Source organism: Zootoca vivipara, chromosome 11 (genome assembly GCF_965207765.1).
Source record: "Zootoca vivipara chromosome 11, rZooViv2.hap1.1, whole genome shotgun sequence".
Taxonomy (NCBI): domain Eukaryota; kingdom Metazoa; phylum Chordata; class Lepidosauria; order Squamata; family Lacertidae; genus Zootoca; species Zootoca vivipara.
The window spans coordinates 50,145,745-50,166,434 of NC_142594.1; the positions used below are offsets into that span (position 1 = coordinate 50,145,745).

The 20,690-nt window shown below is 44.2% G+C and overlaps 3 protein-coding genes across 5 annotated transcripts in view; 2 read left to right on the forward strand and 1 right to left on the reverse strand.

Annotated features, from left to right (window-relative positions):
- Positions 1 to 2,657, forward strand: part of WDR48 (WD repeat domain 48) — a 34,485-nt gene extending 31,828 nt beyond the window's left edge. The window contains exon 19 of one of the 2 annotated variants that reach the window (XM_035129911.3): positions 383 to 2,657. In XM_035129911.3, the coding sequence (XP_034985802.1) occupies positions 383 to 478 (96 nt within the window). In that variant the 3' untranslated portion in view covers positions 479 to 2,657. The remainder of the gene's footprint in view (positions 1 to 382) is intronic. The other variant, XM_088653467.1, reaches the window with a different exon arrangement.
- Positions 1,580 to 19,847, reverse strand: GORASP1 (golgi reassembly stacking protein 1). Its single transcript, XM_035129913.3, has 9 exons — positions 19,687 to 19,847; positions 13,431 to 13,511; positions 11,357 to 11,560; positions 10,634 to 10,720; positions 9,442 to 9,572; positions 7,658 to 7,802; positions 7,072 to 7,207; positions 6,371 to 6,520; positions 1,580 to 5,588 (listed from the first exon to the last, which is right to left on the reverse strand). The coding sequence occupies exons 1-9, from the start codon at positions 19,747 to 19,749 to the stop codon at positions 5,317 to 5,319; spliced, it is 1,269 nt and encodes a 422-aa protein (XP_034985804.1). The 5' UTR covers positions 19,750 to 19,847; the 3' UTR covers positions 1,580 to 5,316.
- A 143-nt stretch (positions 19,848 to 19,990) lies between these two features.
- TTC21A (tetratricopeptide repeat domain 21A) overlaps positions 19,991 to 20,690 on the forward strand; it is a 35,616-nt gene continuing 34,916 nt past the window's right edge. Inside the window, exon 1 of one of the 2 annotated variants that reach the window (XM_035129909.3) lies at positions 19,991 to 20,225. In XM_035129909.3, the coding sequence (XP_034985800.3) occupies positions 20,199 to 20,225 (27 nt within the window). In that variant the 5' untranslated portion in view covers positions 19,991 to 20,198. The remainder of the gene's footprint in view (positions 20,226 to 20,690) is intronic. The other variant, XM_088653466.1, reaches the window with a different exon arrangement.

Sequence of the window (20,690 nt, forward strand, 5' to 3'; positions counted from 1 at the left end):
GCTCATCATTTTACCTCCTCCCTGAAAAAACTCAACAACTTTGACCTGAACCCCCAAAAAGGGGGTAGATCATTGCCAGTTTTTAACTCTGTGAGTAGATCGCAGTCTCTTGGGAGTTGGCCAGTCCTGGTCCTAGTCCAACCCCTGCAAGGCAAGAATATGCAGCTGTCCCTTATGGAGATCGAACCTGCAACCTTGGTGTTATCAGCACCACTCTAATCATCTGAGCTATCCTGAAGCCTGTGCTTGTATGCCTAGCTACATACAGGTATACCATCCAAGTGATGCATAAGGGGGGCGGGGGAGGGAGAGAATGGATGTCTATATGTGTTGGGAAACTCAGAGTCTCATGGAAAAACCGAATTGGTTTTGTTGTGAACAGGTATTGGATCCAAATATGGACCTTCGAACCGTCAAACACTTCATATGGAAGAGTGGTGGCGACTTGACTCTCCACTACCGCCAGAAGTCGACGTGAGCCAAGTGGCGGGCCCAACCAGTTTATTAACTTACTTGAGCTTCCTGTCCTGGTTCCAGCTGTAGCGCTCTAGAAGCCAACGGAAACCCTAAGGTAGATCTGACACTTCTAATGCCTCAGTGTGGACAGAATCTACATGAATTGAAGTGACTAATAAATCTGTAATATAGACAAATCTCTATGACCTAAAACTAAAGCCTGTCCTTACCAAGGTACAAGTGGGAGTGGCATGGGAAGCCCTTGAGTGGTTCCTGTTTTGTGAGGTGTACAGCAACCAGGTGATCCAGTGCAGCTGTCTGTGGGGGTTCTTATTTCGGTTTTCATTTCCAAGGTTTATCATACCGTCATCCGCTCAAGCTTGTTGTGAAAAAGGTTTCTCAGCCGTTGCTAAACTCGTTCACCGTGTAAAAAACTGCATGTGCTGTACTTTGTTAATACATTCCATGTATACAGTGCATACTTTTTCATGAAGGGTCAGTTTTGGACACTTCTCGAGACAGATTTCCTAGAGAAAAAAACTCTATTGTACAGTTGAGTAGAACAGTCTCTGTAACGTAAGCCAAAAGGGTTAACTCCCTTGAGGCTTGTTGATTGTCTTTCAGCTGTGATCGGAGCAAAAATCAGTAGGTTGTGCGATTATAGGGTCAGTACAATGGTGCAGTGCATCATAATGGAATATTTCAAGCCCTTTAACTAGAGTTTTAAATATGTAACTTCTGGAGTTCCGTTTTCCCCCCTAAGGTGGCTCATTGATCACAATTCCAAGTAATTGTGCTCTACATTTTAACATCGTGGCATATTCTAGAAACTTGTAGTAATCGTCGTGATGGGGAAAAAAGGAGTTGCAGATTTTCCTCCTATGGTTTTTATATGCATTTTTTGGATGTTTTTGTTGATGTTGCAAGCTGTATACAGCTTAGCTTTTCTTTTCAACCATTTCTAAAAAAAATAAATACATTTTACAGCTTTTTCATATTCTCATACTCTTGTAGAATCTAACTTATTGTAAGCGGGAGCAGGGGAACACTTCGATCTTCTGGGCAAGAAAAGCTGAGTTTGAATTCAAAGTTCAACTGGAAAACAAACATCCCAATAACAAAATATTGTAAAGTGGTTTTTATTTGAAACAGAAGCACAAGTGCCTTTTTAAAAGAGGCAGTATAGTAAAGTTTAGGTCCCTGCCTGCTAGCAGATGAGCACTCCTCTTTTCCTTAATGGTGGCAGCTAGATGTAAGCTATAGCCTGCAAAACATCTTGGTTTTGCTTCACTGTTGAAAGACAACTGGAAGCCCTAATGCCAGCATTGTTTTTGCAGCATGGGAGCTGCTTAAAATTGAGCAACACGCAGGCCGGTGGCATGCTGTGAATATTTCCCATGCTATTTGGTAGTTATCCACAAATGAATTTTGCACCAACCAAGAGGAAAATATCCAGAGCCTGATACTTACGAGTCATTTGACTGCCTTTTATGGGTGTTTCGAGGATTATGTGTGTCCTTTCCCCCACCCTCCCACGCCAACTGTGGTAGAAAGACAAAGTGCAACGTTACAGCACCTTTTGGACATTTTTCTCTTCGTTTTTTTCTTGGGGTGGTAAGTACCCCATGGAGCACTTGCTTTTATACACATCAGATTGTCAAAGCAACTGCCATGTTACAAAAAGATGAGCTTTGTGTTGTCCCTAAACCATTGTCGCTTGTGTTCCAGATGACACAAAGCACTGCTCTAAACAAGGTCTGGTTATGAATTAAGCTTGCATGCACCTTTCCCAGCTTGACATCATTTTCCATTTGTAAATCCCATTTGTGTGTACAGCAATCTAGTTTGCCACCTCTGTGCTACACTGCACACTTTAGTGAAGTTGGTAAATTCATTGGTTTAAACAACTGTAAATTTGTCCTGAATTGATTGATATTGGAGGAGAGGGGCTTTGTTCTTATAGATCTAATTTTCAATTTTGTGCTCTCCATGTCTTCACTGAAAGTTAATTCTCCCCTCTTCCCCTCCCTTTTGTGTGTGTTTTTAAAAAATCAGCCAAGATTCTAAACTTTTTATTTTCTACAATCCCAGCAATGTAGTTTCAGGAAAGGTTGACAGAGGGCCTGTAATGCCAAAAGGATGAACATGTATTGAACAATTGTATAGAAATAATAATAAAAAACTTTAGCTAACATTCCTAAGCAGCTTTGGTCATTTTTGTTTTAATTATGTGATCATAAATTCCTTGGCCAAAAAAAGAGGTATTGCCAGAAAGCTCTTCAAAGTTCCTGAAACCAAAATTAGCGCACAGAACAACTGTGGATCTTTTGCACACTTGCCCTATCAACTGCACTGCATTATCAGATATGTATGTATATTGAGTATTTCTGCTTAGTCCTCAAGTAAGGCTACAAAGTTTGTTGCTGTGCTGCTTTTTTCAACTGTGGTTGTGTGTTTGAGCACTAGCTATGCAGGCGGAAGGTCCCAGGTCCAATCTCTGGCATCTCTACATAGATTGGGAAAGACCCAACAATTTCAGGAGAGCCGCTGCTAGTCTGTGTTGGCAAATACTAAGCTCAACAACTGGGACCATCCATTTAATTTTTTTTCCTGGTTCTTCAGTAGTGGAGGAAGATGATCCTGTGTGGGTTGTCAGTGCCCAGCTCTCCACTGGCAGGAAGTCAAACTTTCAAGGGGGTATGCCTGGTGCGCAGAGCAACCCCCTCACCAGTTCAACTGCAGGTCACTCTTTACCAGGGCCCTGGGTTAGTGGCTCTTTTGGGCATCACATCCCATTTCACCAGGAGCACAGCTACCTCAACAGTATTCTGGATGTGACCCCTCCCAAGTGATAGTTGGGGGGGAGCTATTGGATACGTAGTTGAGGATCAACCTCCCGTACCCCAATTTCCCTACCACCTCCTCCTACTCCTAAGCCCATACCAGGGTTTTTTCTCTTCTCCATCTGTGCTACCCTTACAACACCAACCATTAGGGGGCCTCTTGGGACTTGTTTTTCCCCTCTTCCTCTTCTATTGCTTATTTTTGACTAGTTACTTGCTTAAGCACAAATTGAACTGGCAAAGGGTCTACTCTTGCCCACCAGGTATACCACCTACCTGCTCAAAATTTTGGCTTCCTGCCAGTTGAGAGGTGAGCATTGACAACCCACACAGGATCCCGTTCCTCTACAGGGAAGGAACTTATTGCATTAAGTACCAAAGTTTGCTCCTTGTTCTCAGGTGTTTTTTAAAATAAAAATCTTTGCCTAGTTCTCCAAGCTCTGTAACCATGAAATATAAGGTGTGCAAGGCAATCCTGGCTCTAAGGAGTTGTTGTTCCTATTCCAAACTCTGAATAGAACACTTTGGAAGGTGCTACTGCTGGCTGGGTGTGGGTGGGAGTTTTGAGGACTGGACCCTAGGTCACGAGACTGACCTGAAAAGGGTTTGGAATAGATGTATCTCCTTGCCAATGTCATTTTCCTTGGGGGTGATGACTTTGCACCAACTGAGGTTACAGTGGGTGGGGACTTGCTCTGGTTGAGCTACATCAAGACACCTATTGTGGCAGATTGAGAGTTTGGATTGCACATTATTCTGGGAGCTAGTGAATAATAAGCAGGACCAAAATGGCAACTTCACTTCTGCAGGGAGTACTTTTAACAGGTATTTTCCAAAAATGGTTTATTTTTAATCTTCAACAAACAGAAGCAGGGAATCAAAAACCATTTTGAAATATACCATTCAACACATCTAGTGTGATATAGAACACCAGTTATTCATATTGAATAAAGCCATATTCAGAGCTCAGGAGAGGAATCAGCCTCCCTGAAAAGCAACAGTCTCGCCATCAGGGGTGCAGACCTACATGATAGTAGCTTATTTGCTCAAGTCAACACATACCTGCCATTAGAACACACTTAATTTGAAAACAAAAATTAAAATTCAATTATTTTACCATGCATGCATGTTTAGAATCACCACTTTTAATTTGCAGAGGCTCAGAAGAAATATTTCAGCCACATCTAACCCCAAGTGTAAAACTATAAATTGCTTACGTTCACCTTGAAACTATTATTTCAAGAGAGATTTCTAACAAGTAAGGTACCTAATAGGAGAATAAAGTAGCTGCTTGGGTTCATTTCCTACCTCTTTGGCATGTGTATAGTCGAGAGGTCTGCATGCACCTCCCTGTCTCCCAGATAACTTTAATGTGGCATTGACTAGAGGAGGAGGATTGTGGGGGCTATGCCAGCCCACCTGCATGTGTCAGGGATGGAGTACTGCAGCAGCTCTTCTGCAAGGAAGCACTGTAACCTGGAGAGAGGAAAGTGCTGGATTATGGCCATGAAAGTTGCAAACACATTAGACTCTTCTACATGGGTGCCCAAAGAGAATCAAATTGTGAAGTGTTATTTGGGAATTTTTAACATTAAATATTTTGACATATAAAATCAAGGTGAACAGTTGTCACAATTAAAACTGAAACCTAGAAAGAGGGCTAAAAGGGTCTGCTAAAATCAAGCCATTGTTTGCTTACTAGCTGCATTTTAAAAAAACAAAACAAAAACTAAACTAAAAGTCTTGCTGTTAGCTTTTGGGCAGACAGCAAACCTCACACTAAACAGCATTTTTAAAGAACTGATTCCAAGTCAAATAATCAGTGTTATTGCTGAGCAGTAGTTGCAGATGTTGAAACCTATCAGACAATGACAGGCTGGCTCAAGGCCCCTGGAAACAGCTTGAATTCTTGCAGTATTACTGTTGCTATCACAATGGGTGTCACTGGGCATCAAAAGCCTTATTGTCTGGTACCAATATCCTTACAGCTGATAGCAAGTGCTGTCACTTTTTAGCTCTAGATCTGTACAGTTTCTTCTGTCAATTCCTTGGCCTTTTCATCTTCACTGTCAGGTTGTAACGCTTTGGTCATTTGCAGGCTCTCAGTCCCATCTAAAAGCATAAGTGTTTCTCGAGCACCACCATCAGCTTTAGATGTTGCATTTACAGAGATATCCGCAGGAAGGGATGGCAAAGCAGAAACTGAATGCGCTGCATCCAACTCTGGCTGAGGACTCGGGCCCTCTGAATAAGAGATTGAATCTTCTGAAACTGGAATAGAGGCCTGATCTGAAAAGCAGAAGTCAAAATCTAATTACAGAAAAAAACAATGCCTGTAATTCTCAAAACATGAAGCCCCTGCAGGTGACTGAAGAAAGCAAGATGAAACCAGTAACTAAGCTACCATGTACTCGCCAGAATTAACCCTGCTAAATTATGAGCAATTGTGTCTTCTTCCATGCTTACCCAACCATCAGACCAGGTTTTAACTAGCTTATTTAAAATAGGACAGCAGATCAGGATGAATGTACCGGTAGACTGCTCTGTGACTTGCAGAAGATGGGCATGGTTTTTAACTATAACAAAAAAATTCTCAGCTAAATTGATCTGTTGGAATGAAGAAAGGAACCAGAAGTGCACTTTTGCATGAAACAATATTCAGCTCAGTTAGATCCTGGCACTGAAAACAAATCCCTAGTCTCAGAGGCACCCTTGTTTTTTCTTCTCTGATTCTAACATTGATTTCAACAGGGCTACCCTGAATACACTAATGTTTCATATTGTCCTGTCTTTATGATGCCACAAGATTCTTTTTTTATTTTTGTAAAAAATTGTTGTCAGTAACCAGAATTTAGTAAGGACGTATTAAAGCTGATCACAATCAATATGTTGGTTGTGGATTTGCATACTTCTTATTTACCTTTACTTTCTCATTATAAACACTATAAAGCAGACTAAAAATTGCCAAGTTTTACTAAGATCATGTAGTAAATGCTGCAATCTTTTGTGTTTAAACACAAACATTTAAAGTAAATGATGTTTGTGTTTGAATTACCAAAGTGCTTGCTTACCAAAGTGTGAATCAATTCCGTTGTTAGATACTAAGCTATCAGTTGCTGCAACAGTGTCTGGCAAGTTGAAAGAAGCAGAGGAAGGCACCTTGACTGTTTTCACTAAGTCAATTAGTTCAGGAAAAGAAGCTCCAGACATATCTATAAAACCTGGAAAGCAATGGGGAAGAGAGAAAAGTACAGCCAATAATTTACAAGAGAAATAAATTGTTTAAAGGTGAAATTTCTTTCCTGTTCCTAGCTACCACCAAAATGCCTTGTAACTTAGAATGCCACCAAGAGACTTCTGCTTACCCCTCTGTTAGCCATGAACAGCCTGATACAAATATGCTGGAATCAGTGGAGGGTGTTATCTGACCCTTCTGGAAGCACGGCATGAAGTCATTCTTACTTTGATAAGTGCCTTGGGCAAAGGTATTCCTAACCTCCCACAGCCATCTCTGTTCGTAGGCTTATGACTCATGGGGTGGTAGGTGAGATTCTAAGGATCCTGTCACTGCAGGAGATGGATAGCAGCACCGTCGAGTTAGTATTCCCATCAGTGCCCTACATTGTTCCTCTCCCCATGAGCAGACTACAATCTGCAAAGTCATAGTCAACACAGCTCTTCTTCATTGCAGAATTTCTGCACATTTGAACCTGCATATGAAAACCAGTCACTCAACTTTTATGCTCTAAAGGTCAACAGGTGAACAGATTACCTGGATCCATGACTCTCTGCACAGGAGGAGGAGGCTGAAGAGAATTTTCTACTGAATACATATTTACACTTTGATCTGTGCTGTACTCTAAGCTTGCAGGTTCTTCGCTTTGGGAGTTTGGTGCTAACAGAGGAGCCTGAAATAATTTATAAAAGAGAAAGAGTTGCATGCTTCAGAACAAGGAACACATTCATTATCCCTAAGCAAAGCAACTACAAAGGGGGCAGATGACATGACCTCATTAGAGGGCCACAGAGGCTTATAACCTCACCCTAGGCAGAGTTTCCAAGGAGGAAAGGCTGCTTTACCCTCTGACCCAGAAGTGCAATGCAAGCCAATCAGCCCAGCAAACCCTACACAATGGTGTACACAGATGCTCAAGAAGAATGTAACCTAGCTTCCAGGCAGGTAAGTGGGACACGTCATGGCCCTCTGGAGAAAGGAACAAAAGTGAGTAGGTGGAGAGAAGGTATGTGAGCTGCCCATAATTCCTGGGAGTATTACAGCAGCTGAGCCCTTCCCTTTGCATATTAAAAATAGCAGCACCCACAAACCCTGCAGTCATCTTTCACTGTGAAATGCCTACCTCTGTATAGCCATTGGCTGGTGGTTCAGGAGGTGTGTCTCCCAAGGGCAAAGGAGAAGGGGGACCAGCTTCTGCCTTTTTCTTTGGTATAGAAGGCTGTGTTGGAATTCTGTGCAAATAGCCATATCCAATGCCGCACCCTAAACTGTACAAGAAGGTAAATGAAAGAACAAGAAACAAGCTTGTACCCTTGAATATTTTTTTTCAAAGTAACTGACAGACGCCCATTTGACTCATGTAGAATAAAGGAGAGCCCAAGAGATACCCCTCCCCTGCGAACAGGAGCAGCTCCTATCTCTCTAAACTGGAGCGTGCAGCCCTCCTTGGTCCCTCTAACTTTGGGGCAGAGACAAGTCTTGAGGCTATAAGTGATGTATATTAGTTACGAAGCTTCCAGTCCGCAATCGCCCCCAGGAAGTAGGGCAGCTTGCTTTCTTCCACTTTTCCCTCAGCACAAATAAATACCATGGCACCAAAGAGACCTAGGCATTGCGGGGAGGGACGGTGTCTGGTAAGCAATCACACCAGACCTCAGCAGCCACTTTAAATAGGATTTTTTGTTAAGGTTTTAGGGTGTCAAAAGGGAAAAGGCAGAATGTTGCACGAAAGAAACATTTCAGGTCTCTCTATCCTTATGCAGCAACTTACAAAAAGGACTCTTCCCAAGTAGCAGAGCACTGTGGATGGTCAGAGGGGCAATGGAATGCTGGCGACATTCCAGTTTTAAAGACTCTTGACCCAGTGTGTTCTGATTGACAGGTGGCTCTGTCCAGTCAATAGAATGAGTGGCACATAACCAATAAAGGTGCTGTTTACCTTGGGAAATGGGCATCAAGTGTTAAAATTACTGCCAGATTTCCCCAACTCCCTTGTGGGATGACAAACTTCCCTCAGCTCATGTACTGCAGTAACCTAGGAAATGAAAGCTGAGTAAACTGGAATTGTTTATAAAGGGTGCCAGGCTGCCCCTTGGTTATTCACAGAGAACTAAAGTACATATTCATGAACCGAGTCCCCTACTTACTGAAGCCTGAATGGCAAAAGGATAGGAAAAGGAGACAGTCTGCCCTAAACTTGCAGGAAACTACAGGTAGATGAGGGGGTAGAAACTCCAAAATCCAGCACATGCACACTTCCTCTTGGCTCTTAGCTCAAAAGCAGGGACTGGGGTGGGGTGGGGTGGGGAACCATTAGGGGCAGTTCATACACACCTGTATTTCACAAAAGGTCCCTCCACACTGCTTGAGGCTCAGTATCAATGTGAATTAGCTCACACCTGAACCACATGGAAAGGACCATAAGGAAATATGGCAGCTAGGATCAGGGGCCCGGGTGCAGTTGCTATGACCGGTAGAGAAAATATGGCCCCTCGGTTGCACATCTTTATCACTGGTCTATTTCTGAACTACCACCCTACCTTTTATTGAACCACCACCTCAGATTTTGTTTCTAGGCTGCCTGCTAACCCTCCTCTGCTCCATCCCTGACACATCAATCAACACACACCTTGGACCCTCATCTGTCTTTTACATTGCATTAAAATGCAAAGAAGGTAAACCCCTGGGTGAGAACTGCTGCTTCTGTGTTGTGTTGGTGCCAAGGCAAGTGTTCAACAGTGATAACACGAAACACAGAAACTGTAATGGCTTTCTAGGGTGCATAATTCTCCCATACTGTAGATCCCATGGAGCTAAACATCTTCACAACAATGTACAGGAAAGCATACTATGATAAGTAAGCTTTGACCTCATTTACAGACTATCCTGTCACTCACAAATCCATACCTTCCTTCTCCACCCCAGGCTCCATTGGGGGTTACAAATACTTCTCGACAGGAATCAGCTTCTGTGTTATAGACCATCAGTTTCAACGGCTTCCCCTCGTGGGTTTCAATCAGTGAGAAAAAATCTTCTGACTGAGAGTGGGGGAGAAAGACTCATCAACCCAACAGCTGCATTCTAGAACCTCTCCCTGCCCGCCATTACATGCTTTCCAGGTGTCCTGTTGCTGTGTAGGACAAAGAATGACTAGCTAGAATTAGCAGCATGTTATTTGGTTATCCCCCTCACAAGGTCTCCTATAGGTAGCTGCCAAAGTACAAAGCAGCAGGAAACAGGTCTTTGCATTAATCTGTCAAGCTTCCATGTGCTATGGTTGGCAGAAAAGAGGACAAGATCTGAAGCAGTTAAAGCCAGAATCTGTGGCCCTTCAGATGTTGCTGGACTACAATTCTCATCCCTGACCACTGACCATGCAGGTTAAGATTGATGGTAGCTGGAGTTCAACATCTAGAGGGCCACAGGTTACACCATTACTGCTGTGTAGGGCAGAATGGTTTGACACCACAAGTGCAAATGCAGGAGGGGGGCAGAAGGTGCTTGGAGAAAGTAGGAAGATCACCCATGAAATGGTACTGGGCAGGAGTGGATGTAACTCCTCTCCGCTATTGCCATCAATCCTCTGTGCAAAACACCGTTAGCTCAGCTGTGCAGAACTCCCCAGCCCATGGGCCTAGTTCAGTGTGCCAGGTCATTTCAGCCAAGCCATGCTGTCACCGGACGTCAAGTGCAAGACAGACTAAGCCAAATTCAAATGGGAGGATTGGTAACAAACTCTGAACTCTTCCTTTGCAACCTCAACTTGAATTCAGTGCTTTTTCGATTTGGCTCCTTTCCAAACCCTTGAGAACAAGTGGGTGGATATTTAAAGACAGAGCTACACATTTTGCACAGAGAAATTTATATCTAGTCCCAAAGCAAAGAAACTGGGAAGGAGACTGCATGTTTAGAATGGCTTAAGCCTGGGGAATACTTGCTACAATGATCATAGTGCAATTATAGGCATATCTACTCTGAAACTGAATTAAATGGGGCTTTCTCCCAGGTAAGTGCCTATGAGATTGCAGCAGCAATCACTGAAAACTGTCTAGCCCCACCCCCCCATTCAGCCAATGGTGCAACTGATGACTCACTTTACCTCCTGCAGTATCTGATCCGATCCAACAATATAATCAGTGTGCGGCTTCAGGCCAGCCAGGGCTGCTGGGGAAGCCGGTTCCACATCCTAGAGAGACATTGATCAGTTATGTTACCTACGCCTAGTCAACAAATCAAGCAGCAAAAAAGCCTACATCCAGTTGTTTGCAAACAATGTTCCCAGAAACCCTTGCAAGCTCATCTTCAATAGGAGATGAGATAATAGCAGACCAATTCCAGGAAAGTTGTCCACTGTTACCAGACCCACTCATCATGGCAGAGGTGAGTGCATGCTAGGAAAACGCTTTTTCTTGGGGAGGGGGGGGGAAATGGGCACCATCTGGTGCACCCTAGAATGCTCTGCAATGTGCAGACAAGTCAATGTGGAAATGTTTCCCTGCAGGAGAGGAAGTTTGACAAACAATGCCTTTACTCAAAAAATATTGTGAAAGGGGAGGGGGACAAAGAAAATAAGCCCAGAGCTGACCATCTCAAAATCCGCTCACCAAAGGGGTTCCCACGATAGTCTGTTGCAGCAAAAACAGCAAAGAGTCTTGTGGCACCTTAAAGGCTAACACTATATTGTACAATAAAACTGGTTAGTCTTTAAGGTGCCACAAAACTGTTTGCTGAAGGATTCTTTCTTGGGATAAAACATGCAAACCCTAAATTCAAAGTGACAGAGTAAGGAAGTGACAACGCACAACCATCATTTCCTACTTACCAGCACATGCCACACCTGCTCACTGGCTCTCTGGAAGCTACAGAACCTCACACTGGCTCCCAGGAGTCCCTGCCCTCCCCACATGTTGCTGGGGACCACCTCCACTTCACGCACTTTCATCGTTTTAATGTTGTACACCTCCAGTTTCACAGCCTTCTCAACATTGGCTTTCAGCAGATCTTTTAAGATGTCCCCTTCTTTGTTCTCAAAAAAAAAAAAAAAAAGGAAGGAAAGGAAATGTAAGAGGTTTGCTTCTGGGCAGTAGTCAACAGACCGCTAGGTTGCCAACAACAACAACAACAAAATAAATTGTTAATTTTTAAAATGATTTTATAAGTGGTTTTCCCAGCCACACAGGGCAGCTCCCAGCAGAATAGCAAAATCACTATAAAACACCAAACATTAAAAACTTCCCTAAACAGGGCTGAAACCAGTTTAAAGATTCACAGAGGCTATGTGGAGGGACAGGCCAGCAGCTGCAGAAATTGAGGTTGAAGTATCAACTTGCCTTCCATAAAGTGGATATTTCTTAATACCTTATGGAACTGACAGCCACAAGATGTGCTATGGCCACTAACTTAAGATGAATTTATTTTATTAATTCATTAAACATATCTCCTGCCTGCTTTTCCAAAAGAATGCACTGGAGGAGGAGAACAGCAATAAAAATAAATTCAGCACTTCCTGAGGCAATAAATTCTGTTAAGTTTATTGGAAAGTACTTTTTAAAAGAACACCTCCAACTGAAAACAAAGGTCCCATATAGCTAAGGCAATTTACCAGTACCTCTGAATACCAGGTTCTGGGGATTACAACAGGAGGAGGGCTGTGGCCTTTATGCCCCATTTGTGAGCTTTTAGTCATGCACCGTTTAGGACATTTAACAATAGAGGTACTTATTTTAAAGCAAATCCCTCTGAAATAAACAGGAGTTGCTTCTAATCAAGCATGATTAGGTCATAAAAGAAATGTGCAAAAAAATAAGCACCACCATTTGCCATGCCTTTATCCAATGAAACATAAAGTATGTTTTGTAGCCATAATGTATGTGGGCCAAGCAGCTTCAAACATGTTAATTATTTACAGGCTGATATTTGAACAAGTGTTGAAAACTAGTTTTGTGACATGGTGACAGGTCAACACCCTCCTTCCCTTCCCTCCACAGTGCAACACACCCACCAGCTCTGATGAACTAGAGATGTTTGCAGCACAGATCCCAACTTGAGCAAGTGTACCCAGCCATTTTCTAGAGGAGAAGTTGGGACATATCTGATTTCGGAAGAAATCTCCTTTCCAATCCAGACCCCAATATGGCCTGTCCGTTACATCCACGACCAGAACTTCCAAGACAAACAGACATATGTAAAGGATGGAATTCTGCTACTCGGATTTTTTTAAAGAAACCTAATCACAGAACCACCCTTAATCTCATGCAAACTCACAAGCACAGGTTAGTAAAAAAACCTGAAACCTTTGTTCATACAGGACACTCACAGCCAGACATTTCAGATGCTTCCATGGCCAACAGTGGGAAGGACCTGCTTGCAAGTTCGCACTCTGCCATTCTGAGTCACAGGTACTATGACCAACCAAGCCCTGCATAGGGGCAGCCTCCCTTATGACTAAACTTCCAAGCAAATGAACCTACAACAGTGTACAGTCCTTCTATGTTTTTAGAAGGGCCTCCCAAGAGGGAAACATGAGCAGCTGGGCAGAACCGCAGCCCATATCTCCCAAGTGGTCTGTGCCTATCCGGCAGTTCTACTTGCTGACTCCTAGTTTTCATTTATTAATTCATTAGTTCCACATATGCACCAATTTTCTTCCACCACAGAGTTCAAGGCAATCTTGAATACATGCTATCATGCTTTTCCTCTTCTTTTGCTTTTTTTTGGGGGGGGGGGGCAGATATCTGCCATCCAAGCACTGAGCAGATCTACTTAGCTTAAGTGGCAGCTTCATGTACCTTCAGGTCATGCTTTGGGATGCATTTATTTATAGTACATCAGCAACATACTTACCTGCTAGAGCTCAGCATTAAAAAAAAACCAGTGACTTTTGTTTAGCTACTTACCAGTCTGGTGTGTCCTATTGTGAGGATGAAATCAAAGAATGGCTCCAGTCCAGCCTGCTGAGCAGGGGAGTTTTCCTGAACCTGAAAAATGGCAGAGTTTTACATATACAGTAGATTAATCAAATGAAAAAAATGTCAGTGTAAGCACACGTTTTCTAAATTATGTAATGCAAAAAGTATTCATACCAAGCATGCTTATGAGCTGACAATAAGAGACTTGTCTTTCGGCAGTTGGGAGAGGTTATACTGGCCTAGAGCAAAAGGAAAATACCACAACCAACCATCCTAACAAACAGGTTAGATGTATTGCTCAGAACCCCTCTCCTCCCTAGCCAAACTGAAGCCAAAAGGAATTTTGAAAGGCAGACTTTCGGTCCATCTAGCTCAGTATTGTCTACCCTGATGGTCAGTGGCTCCACAGGGTGTCAGACAGGAGTATCTCCCAGTGATACCTGGAGATGCTGGGAATTGAAACTGGTGCTCCATGCGACGAACCCCCTTGCCGACGTTGCCAATAGATTATGAGATGAAAGGGTACAGGAGTAAAGCAATCCCCACTCAATTCCTTTCGCCTTAAAATAAACCCCTCAATTCTGGGCTTCTCAGTAAAGAGAGTCTAATTCCAGATTTCGTGGCCTGATCTCACATCCCCACTGTATCAGTCTGCCATATCACCCTGGCAAAGTTGTGGCACTCTAGGTTTTCACCATACTGCCCTTCCCGTGTGACTCTAGGACACAAACTATCCCCTTTTCCTTAGGTAAGTTTTGCCCTTTTCTGAGTCTCCACCTCTGTGAGTTTTAATACGCTGCTGGAATAACCAAGACGATACTCTTTGGCACAAAAAGAAGATGAATTTTATTTTCTTGAGAACATAGGTTTTTCTTTTCTTAACGATGCATAAGTTTACAAGCTTAGTTACAGTTATACATTAACTCTGTCAGACTTGTAACTTCAAGTTATCCTAAGCCTAACCGAAACCACCACTATTCTGGCCCCACACCCTTCTTCTTCCCTCTTCGTCACCACACTCCCCCTCTCCCTCTTCCAAAGGCCAAACCGGGCACTGTCCTGCCTCCTAAAGATGTGCTTTCAGTTAAACTGGAGGTGGATTAACTCTTTCTAATCCAGGGTGTAATAAATCTTCCATCCTGGGGCTAATCCGTTACACTCCACCACTCAGTTACATCACTTCCCCAAATAAAGCATGCACCTAAGAGATGCAGTTTCACAACAGTCAAAGAAGTAACCTATGGAAGACAAAGTACACAGCAGAGAGAGAGTACGGTACTATGCAGTGCAAGTCACAGGGAGAAACTTTTAAGCTCTTCCTTCAAAGAGGAGACCAGGTATAAACTATGTACAAAACACCAACTGGGAAATACCAATCTGCTGCTGCCTTCATGCTTGATATGCTTTCAGGCTCTACAGGCAAAGTTGGGAGCACCAGACTGGTCTACCTCACAATTCAATTTTATCTATATAAGCCTTTTGTTGCACAGATGGGCTGGGCAGACATTACAAAGAAATGCACAGCCCACCAGCTTCCAACTGCAACCAGGAAATACCAATATTTATTGCACCTACAGGAAGCACAGTGTGGCTTACACAAGTAATTTCTCAGCCAGACACCAACTGTCAGGTAGAAAGACGTGCTCAGCTTTAACAATAAAACAATGTAGTTCTTGTGCTCTCGAGATTATTCACCTACAATCAGAAGCTGTTTGTGGTAGATTTACTGAATGACAACGTGTACAAATGTGATTTGCTAAAGACTGTGTGATAACCAGAAAAAAACTGCAAGCATAGCTAAGCACTACAGAGATTGGATCCAGTTGCACATAAGTTGTTATTGTTGTTGTTTAGTCGTTTAGTTATGTCCGACTCTTTGTGACCCCATGGACCAGAGCACGCCAGGCACGCTTGCCTTCCACTGCCTCCCGCAGTTTGGTCACTCATGTTGGTAGCTTTGAGAACACTATCCAACCATCTCGTCCTCTGTTGTCCCCTTCTCCTTGTGCCCTCAATCTTTCCCAGCATCAGGGTCTTTTCCAGGGAGTCTTCTCATGAGGGGGCCAAAGTATTGGAGCCTCAGCTTCAGGATCTGACCTTCCAGTGAGCACTCAGGACTGATTTCCTTTAATTCTCATTAAAACCAATGGGACTTAAGCCACAACCAACCCATCACATTGATTTTAATAAGGCCTATGTGAAATTAATGTGGCCCAACCCCTTTCTATTATATGTATTGTATGTATTTATATCAGGAAACTGAATGCAGATTTCCAAAAAACAGCAAGGAGAGACAAAAGGGTCTTCTTAAATGAGCAATGCAAAGAAATAGAGGAAAACAATAGAATGGGGAAAACCAGAGATCTGTTCAAGAAAATTGGAGATATGAAAGGAACATTTCGTACAAAGATTACCATAATCAAGGACAAAAGTGGTAAGGACCTAACAGAAGCAGAAGACATCAAGAAGAGGTGGCAAGAATACACAGAGGAATTATACCAGAAAGATATGGAGGTCTCGTACACCCCAGGTAGTGTGGTTGCTGACCTTGAGCCAGACATCTTGGAGAGTGAAGTCAAATGGGCCTTAGAAAGCACTGCTAATAACAAGGCCAGTGGAAGCGATGATATTCCAGCTGAACTATTTAAAATTTTAAAAGATGATGCTGTTAAGGTGCTACACCCAATATGCCAGCAAGTTTGGAAAACTCAGCAATGGCCAGAGGATTGGAGAAGATCAGTCTACATCTCAATTCCAAAGAAGGGCAGTGCTAAAGAATGCTCCAACTACCGCACAATTGCGCTCATTTCACACGCTAGCAAGGTTATGCTTAAAATTCTACAAGGCAGGCTTAGGCAGTATGTGGACCGAGAACTCCCAGAAGTGCAAGCTGGATTTCGAAAGGGCAGAGGAACCAGAGACCAAATAGCAAACATGCGCTGGATTATGGAGAAAGCTAGAGAGTTCCAGAAAAACGTCTACTTCTGCTTCATTGACTATGCAAAAGCCTTTGACTGTGTAGACCACAGCAAACTTGGGCAAGTTCTTAAAGAAATGGGAGTGCCTGATCACCTTATCTGACTCCTGAGAAATCTCTATGTGGGACAAGAAGCTACAGTTAAAACTGGATATGGAACAACTGATTGGTTCAAAATTGGGAAAGGAGTACGACAAGGTTGTATATTGTCTCCCTGCTTATTTAACTTATATGCAGAATTCATCATGCGAAAGGCTGGACTAGATGAATCCCAAGCCGGAATTAAGATTGCCGGAAGAAATATCAACAACCTCAGATATGCAGATGACACAACCTTGATGGCAGAAAGCGAGGAGGAATTAAAGAACCTTTTAATGAGGGTGAAAGAGGAGAGCGCAAAATATGGTCTGAAGCTCAACATCAAAAAAACCAAGATCATGGCCACTGGTCCCATCACCTCCTGGCAAATAGAAGGGGAAGAAATGGAGGCAGTGAGAGATTTTACTTTCTTGGGTCACGAAATTAAAAGACGCCTGCTTCCTGGGAGAAAAGCAATGACAAACCTAGACAGCATCTTAAAAAGCAGAGACATCACCTTGCCGACAAAGGTCCGTATAGTTAAAGCTATGGTTTCCCCAGTGGTGATGTATGGAAGTGAGAGCTGGACCATAAAGAAGGCTGATCGCCGAAGAATTGATGCTTTTGAATTATGGTGCTGGAGGAGACTCTTGAGAGTCCCATGGACTGCAAGAAGATCAAACCTATCCATTCTTAAGGAAATCAGCCCTGGGTGCTCCCTGGAAGGACAGATCGTGAAGCTGAGGCTCCAATACTTTGGCCACCTCATGAGAAGAGAAGAATCCTTGGAAAAGACCCTGATGTTGGGAAAGATTGAGGGCACTAGGAGAAGGGGACGACAGAGGACAAGATGGTTGGACAGTGTTCTCGAAGCTACGAACATGAGTTTGACCAAACTGCGGGAGGCAGTGCGAGACAGGAGTGCCTGGCGTGCTATGGTCCATGGGGTCACGAAGAGTCGGACACGACTAAACGACTAAACAACAACAACAATGTATTTATATCTCATTTTTCTATGTTAAACATTCATTCAAACTGGCTTACAGATTTTGTTTTAAGGTATAGTGAATGGTAAGAGAAGAATCAGAATGTACCATTTTGAAGTAGTAAAAGCAGCTGGAAGGTTAATATATACAGTGCTTCCAAACAGGGACTTAATACTGCAAATGAGTAGTGGAGAGATATTCCAAATGGCATGTTGGCAACAAAGAGTTGTTGTTTTTTTAATACCAGAATTTCCCTGTGAAGGGGGGATACAGGTTGGCAGTTTGATACAAACAATGTTGTGTGGACACTGCAAAGCAAAAAAAGAAAACTTGCATGCATGAGGAGCACTAATCCCACAATGAACACCCACATTTAGAGATTTTACTTTAAGAATGGCCACTGGAGCAACAGTGTTTTCAGCAGACTTTTAAAAAACATAGGGGCAAGGCTTAGCTCCTTTGGGAATATACATTCAGTTAGAATTATGCAATGCACATCTGCATGAAGTTATTTTTAACAGTTTATTTTTATCCAGAGCTCTTAGTTTCCAAAGGAACCAAATAGTTTTGCACACAAACGGAAGAGGAAAGAGCATCATAACTGGATAGTCAGGCTATGTACCAAGGGGTGCCATTGGGCAAAGATAATTAACTATGGAAGAGAGTGCTGGACAAGGAAATAGCACTTCATCCCTTGACTAGTGAAAGCATTTTCCTATTCCCCATTTTTAAAATGTTTTAAAGGTTCCCTCCAGAAAAAAGAGACCCTCTTAAGAATATTGGGGGGCAGGGGGAGGGGCAAAGGAAGCATGGCTTTTTTGCAGTCCTCAGATGAGGACTAGACCATGTGAAAAATGAATGTAAGATTTTAGGTGCAGCTCATTCATTTTCAGCTTTGTATTCTAGTTATAAAAAAGTATGTCTAGACATTCTGTTGTTGTGTCCATAACCTAGGTTTAAGGTGCCATTTAGCTCCTAGCTTTCACATCTCAGTTTCTAACACTTCTCACAACTCAAGATACACCCATCAATTACTAGAGATAAAAGCACATGTTTCTTTTACACAAGACAACATGTGTGGAATTCACATGGAATTCAAGAAATGCATGGCCATCTTAATTGGGGGATGTTTTAATGTTGCGCTAGTTGTATTTTTAGTGCAGTTATTGCATTGCTTTTATTCCGTGAGCCAGAGACCTTTTTTAATGTTATAGGCCAGCCTATAACTAATGGAAATCAGTAAACAATTTCACCACTACAAGAGACAGCTATGGCTGATGACTTTACAGGGGTATTGGGTGGGTGGGGGAGTGCTCAAGAGGATTCATCTGTCAATGGCTACCAACCACAATGGCTACATGAAGCCTCCACCTTAGTAACCACAGAAAGGAAAAGGAAGGAAGGAAGGAAGGAAGGAAGGAAGGAAGGAAGGAAGGAAGGAAGGAAGGAAGGAAGGAACGAACATTGGGAGAGAGGTGCTACCCGCCTGGCCCTGTGCTTGTGGGTTTCTGGTTGGTCACTGTGAGAAGTCGAATGCTGGAATTTTGGTGTTGACCTTTAAAGCCCTAAACGGCCTCGGTCCTGTATACCTGAAGGAGCGTCTCCACCCCCATCGCTCAGCCCGGACACTGAGATCCAGCGCTGAAGGGCCTTCTGCCGGTTCCCGCATTGCTAGAAGTGAGGTTACAGGGAACCAGACAGAGGGCCTTCTCGGTAGTGGCACCCGCCCTGTGGATCGCCCTCCCATCAGATGTCAAGGAAATAAGCAGCTATCCTATTTTTAAAAGACATCTGAAGGCAGCCCTGTTTAGGGAAGTTTTTAATACTATATTGTTTTAATACTCGATTAGGAGCCGCCCAGAGTGTGGCTGGGGGAGACTCAGCCAGATGGGTGGGGTACAAATAATATATTATTATTATTATTATTACTACTACTACTACTACTACTTGGGGGGTCTTTTCCAGCAGGATTCCGCTTATGACGCTGGCGCTCAGATAGACTGCCTCTGCGTGCGGAGGTTCCACCTGGCCGTAACAAACCGCCGACGGAGCCTGCGAGCTCCGTGCGATAAGGGAGTAATAATACCGAATGACAACAAATGAGAGGAGGAAGGCGAACGCCCCGTCACGAATATAAGCCGAGCTTCGCTTTCCTTCCTCCTCCAGCTGCTTCAGCAACCGCGTCCGGGGAGCTCGCCCTTACCCCGTGCACGTGATATCCCTCGGAGCCCCCGTCGGGGACTTCGGAGCTGGAGCCCAGCCCCATGAGGGCCACCTCAGGAGCTCGGAGGCGACACCGGCGACGACATCCTCATTCTCCCCCAGCCGCCGCCGCCGCCAAGTTCCAACGCTGCAGCGCCGACTGAGCATGCGCAGGGAGGGCGGGAGGTTGGTGGAGGGACGCAGCTGACCACAGAGTAGCCGACGCGCTCGCGCTCTATAGGCTGAGGGCTTCCCCTCCACGTGACGGCCCGCCCGGACAGGCTACCACAGGGAGGGGAGGGGTTTTCGCGCCTCGAGAAAGATGACGAGGAGGATCCGGAGGGCGAGACGCGGCTTAGCAACGGGGAGCGGGAAGGGGCGTGGCCGCAGGTAACCACTCACGCCGGGCGGCGGTTGGCTGCTCGAGGTGTTCGTCTTGAGAAGGGAAGGCGGCGCGTGCCGTGGCGGCGGTTGGCGTTTCGAACGTCCCCCAGGCGGCTGCTGTCGGCGGCCATGGCTGACGAAGACCCTCAGGCCTTGGTACTCCATTTCCCATCCCAAAGGGAGAGGGCTGGTTGGCTGTGGCTGGTGCCAGGCCCCCGTTATTAATTCGTGGGAGGTTTAAACTCCTGCCTTTCCTGTAGACGGATCACCAAATGGCTCTTACGCGGACTTTAGCCCGCCGCCCCGCCCCCTCCTTTGCTGTGCCTTGCCTACCTCACAGGGGTGTTGTGAAGTTAAAGTGAAGAGGGAGCACTGCTTACACCATGCACTTTCCTGTATCCATTGTGTTGAGCCTCCCCACCAGAGCGGGGCGAGATTCCAGCGGTCCAAGACGATTACCCAGGGTCTGGGTTCCTTGGCCTTTGGGGCAGCGGAGATTGCGGTGTCTTTATGATACAGTGGTACCTCAGGTTGCGACCCGATCCGTTCTGGGGTGCCATTCGCACCCCGAAAAGTCTGCCACCCGAGTGGCGTTTTTCGTGCATGCGCGATAGAGCGCTT

Coding starts and splice junctions, on each gene's coding strand:
- GORASP1 (XM_035129913.3), bottom strand. CDS start 19,749: ATGGGGCTGGGCTCCAGCTCCGAAGTCCCCGACGGGGGCTCCGAGGGA. Junction 6,521..7,071: donor GCAGAGAGTCATGGATCCAG/GTAATCTGTTCA, acceptor ATTGCTTTCCAG/GTTTTATAGATATGTCTGGA. Junction 5,589..6,370: donor CGGAATTGATTCACACTTTG/GTAAGCAAGCAC, acceptor TCTGCTTTTCAG/ATCAGGCCTCTATTCCAGTT.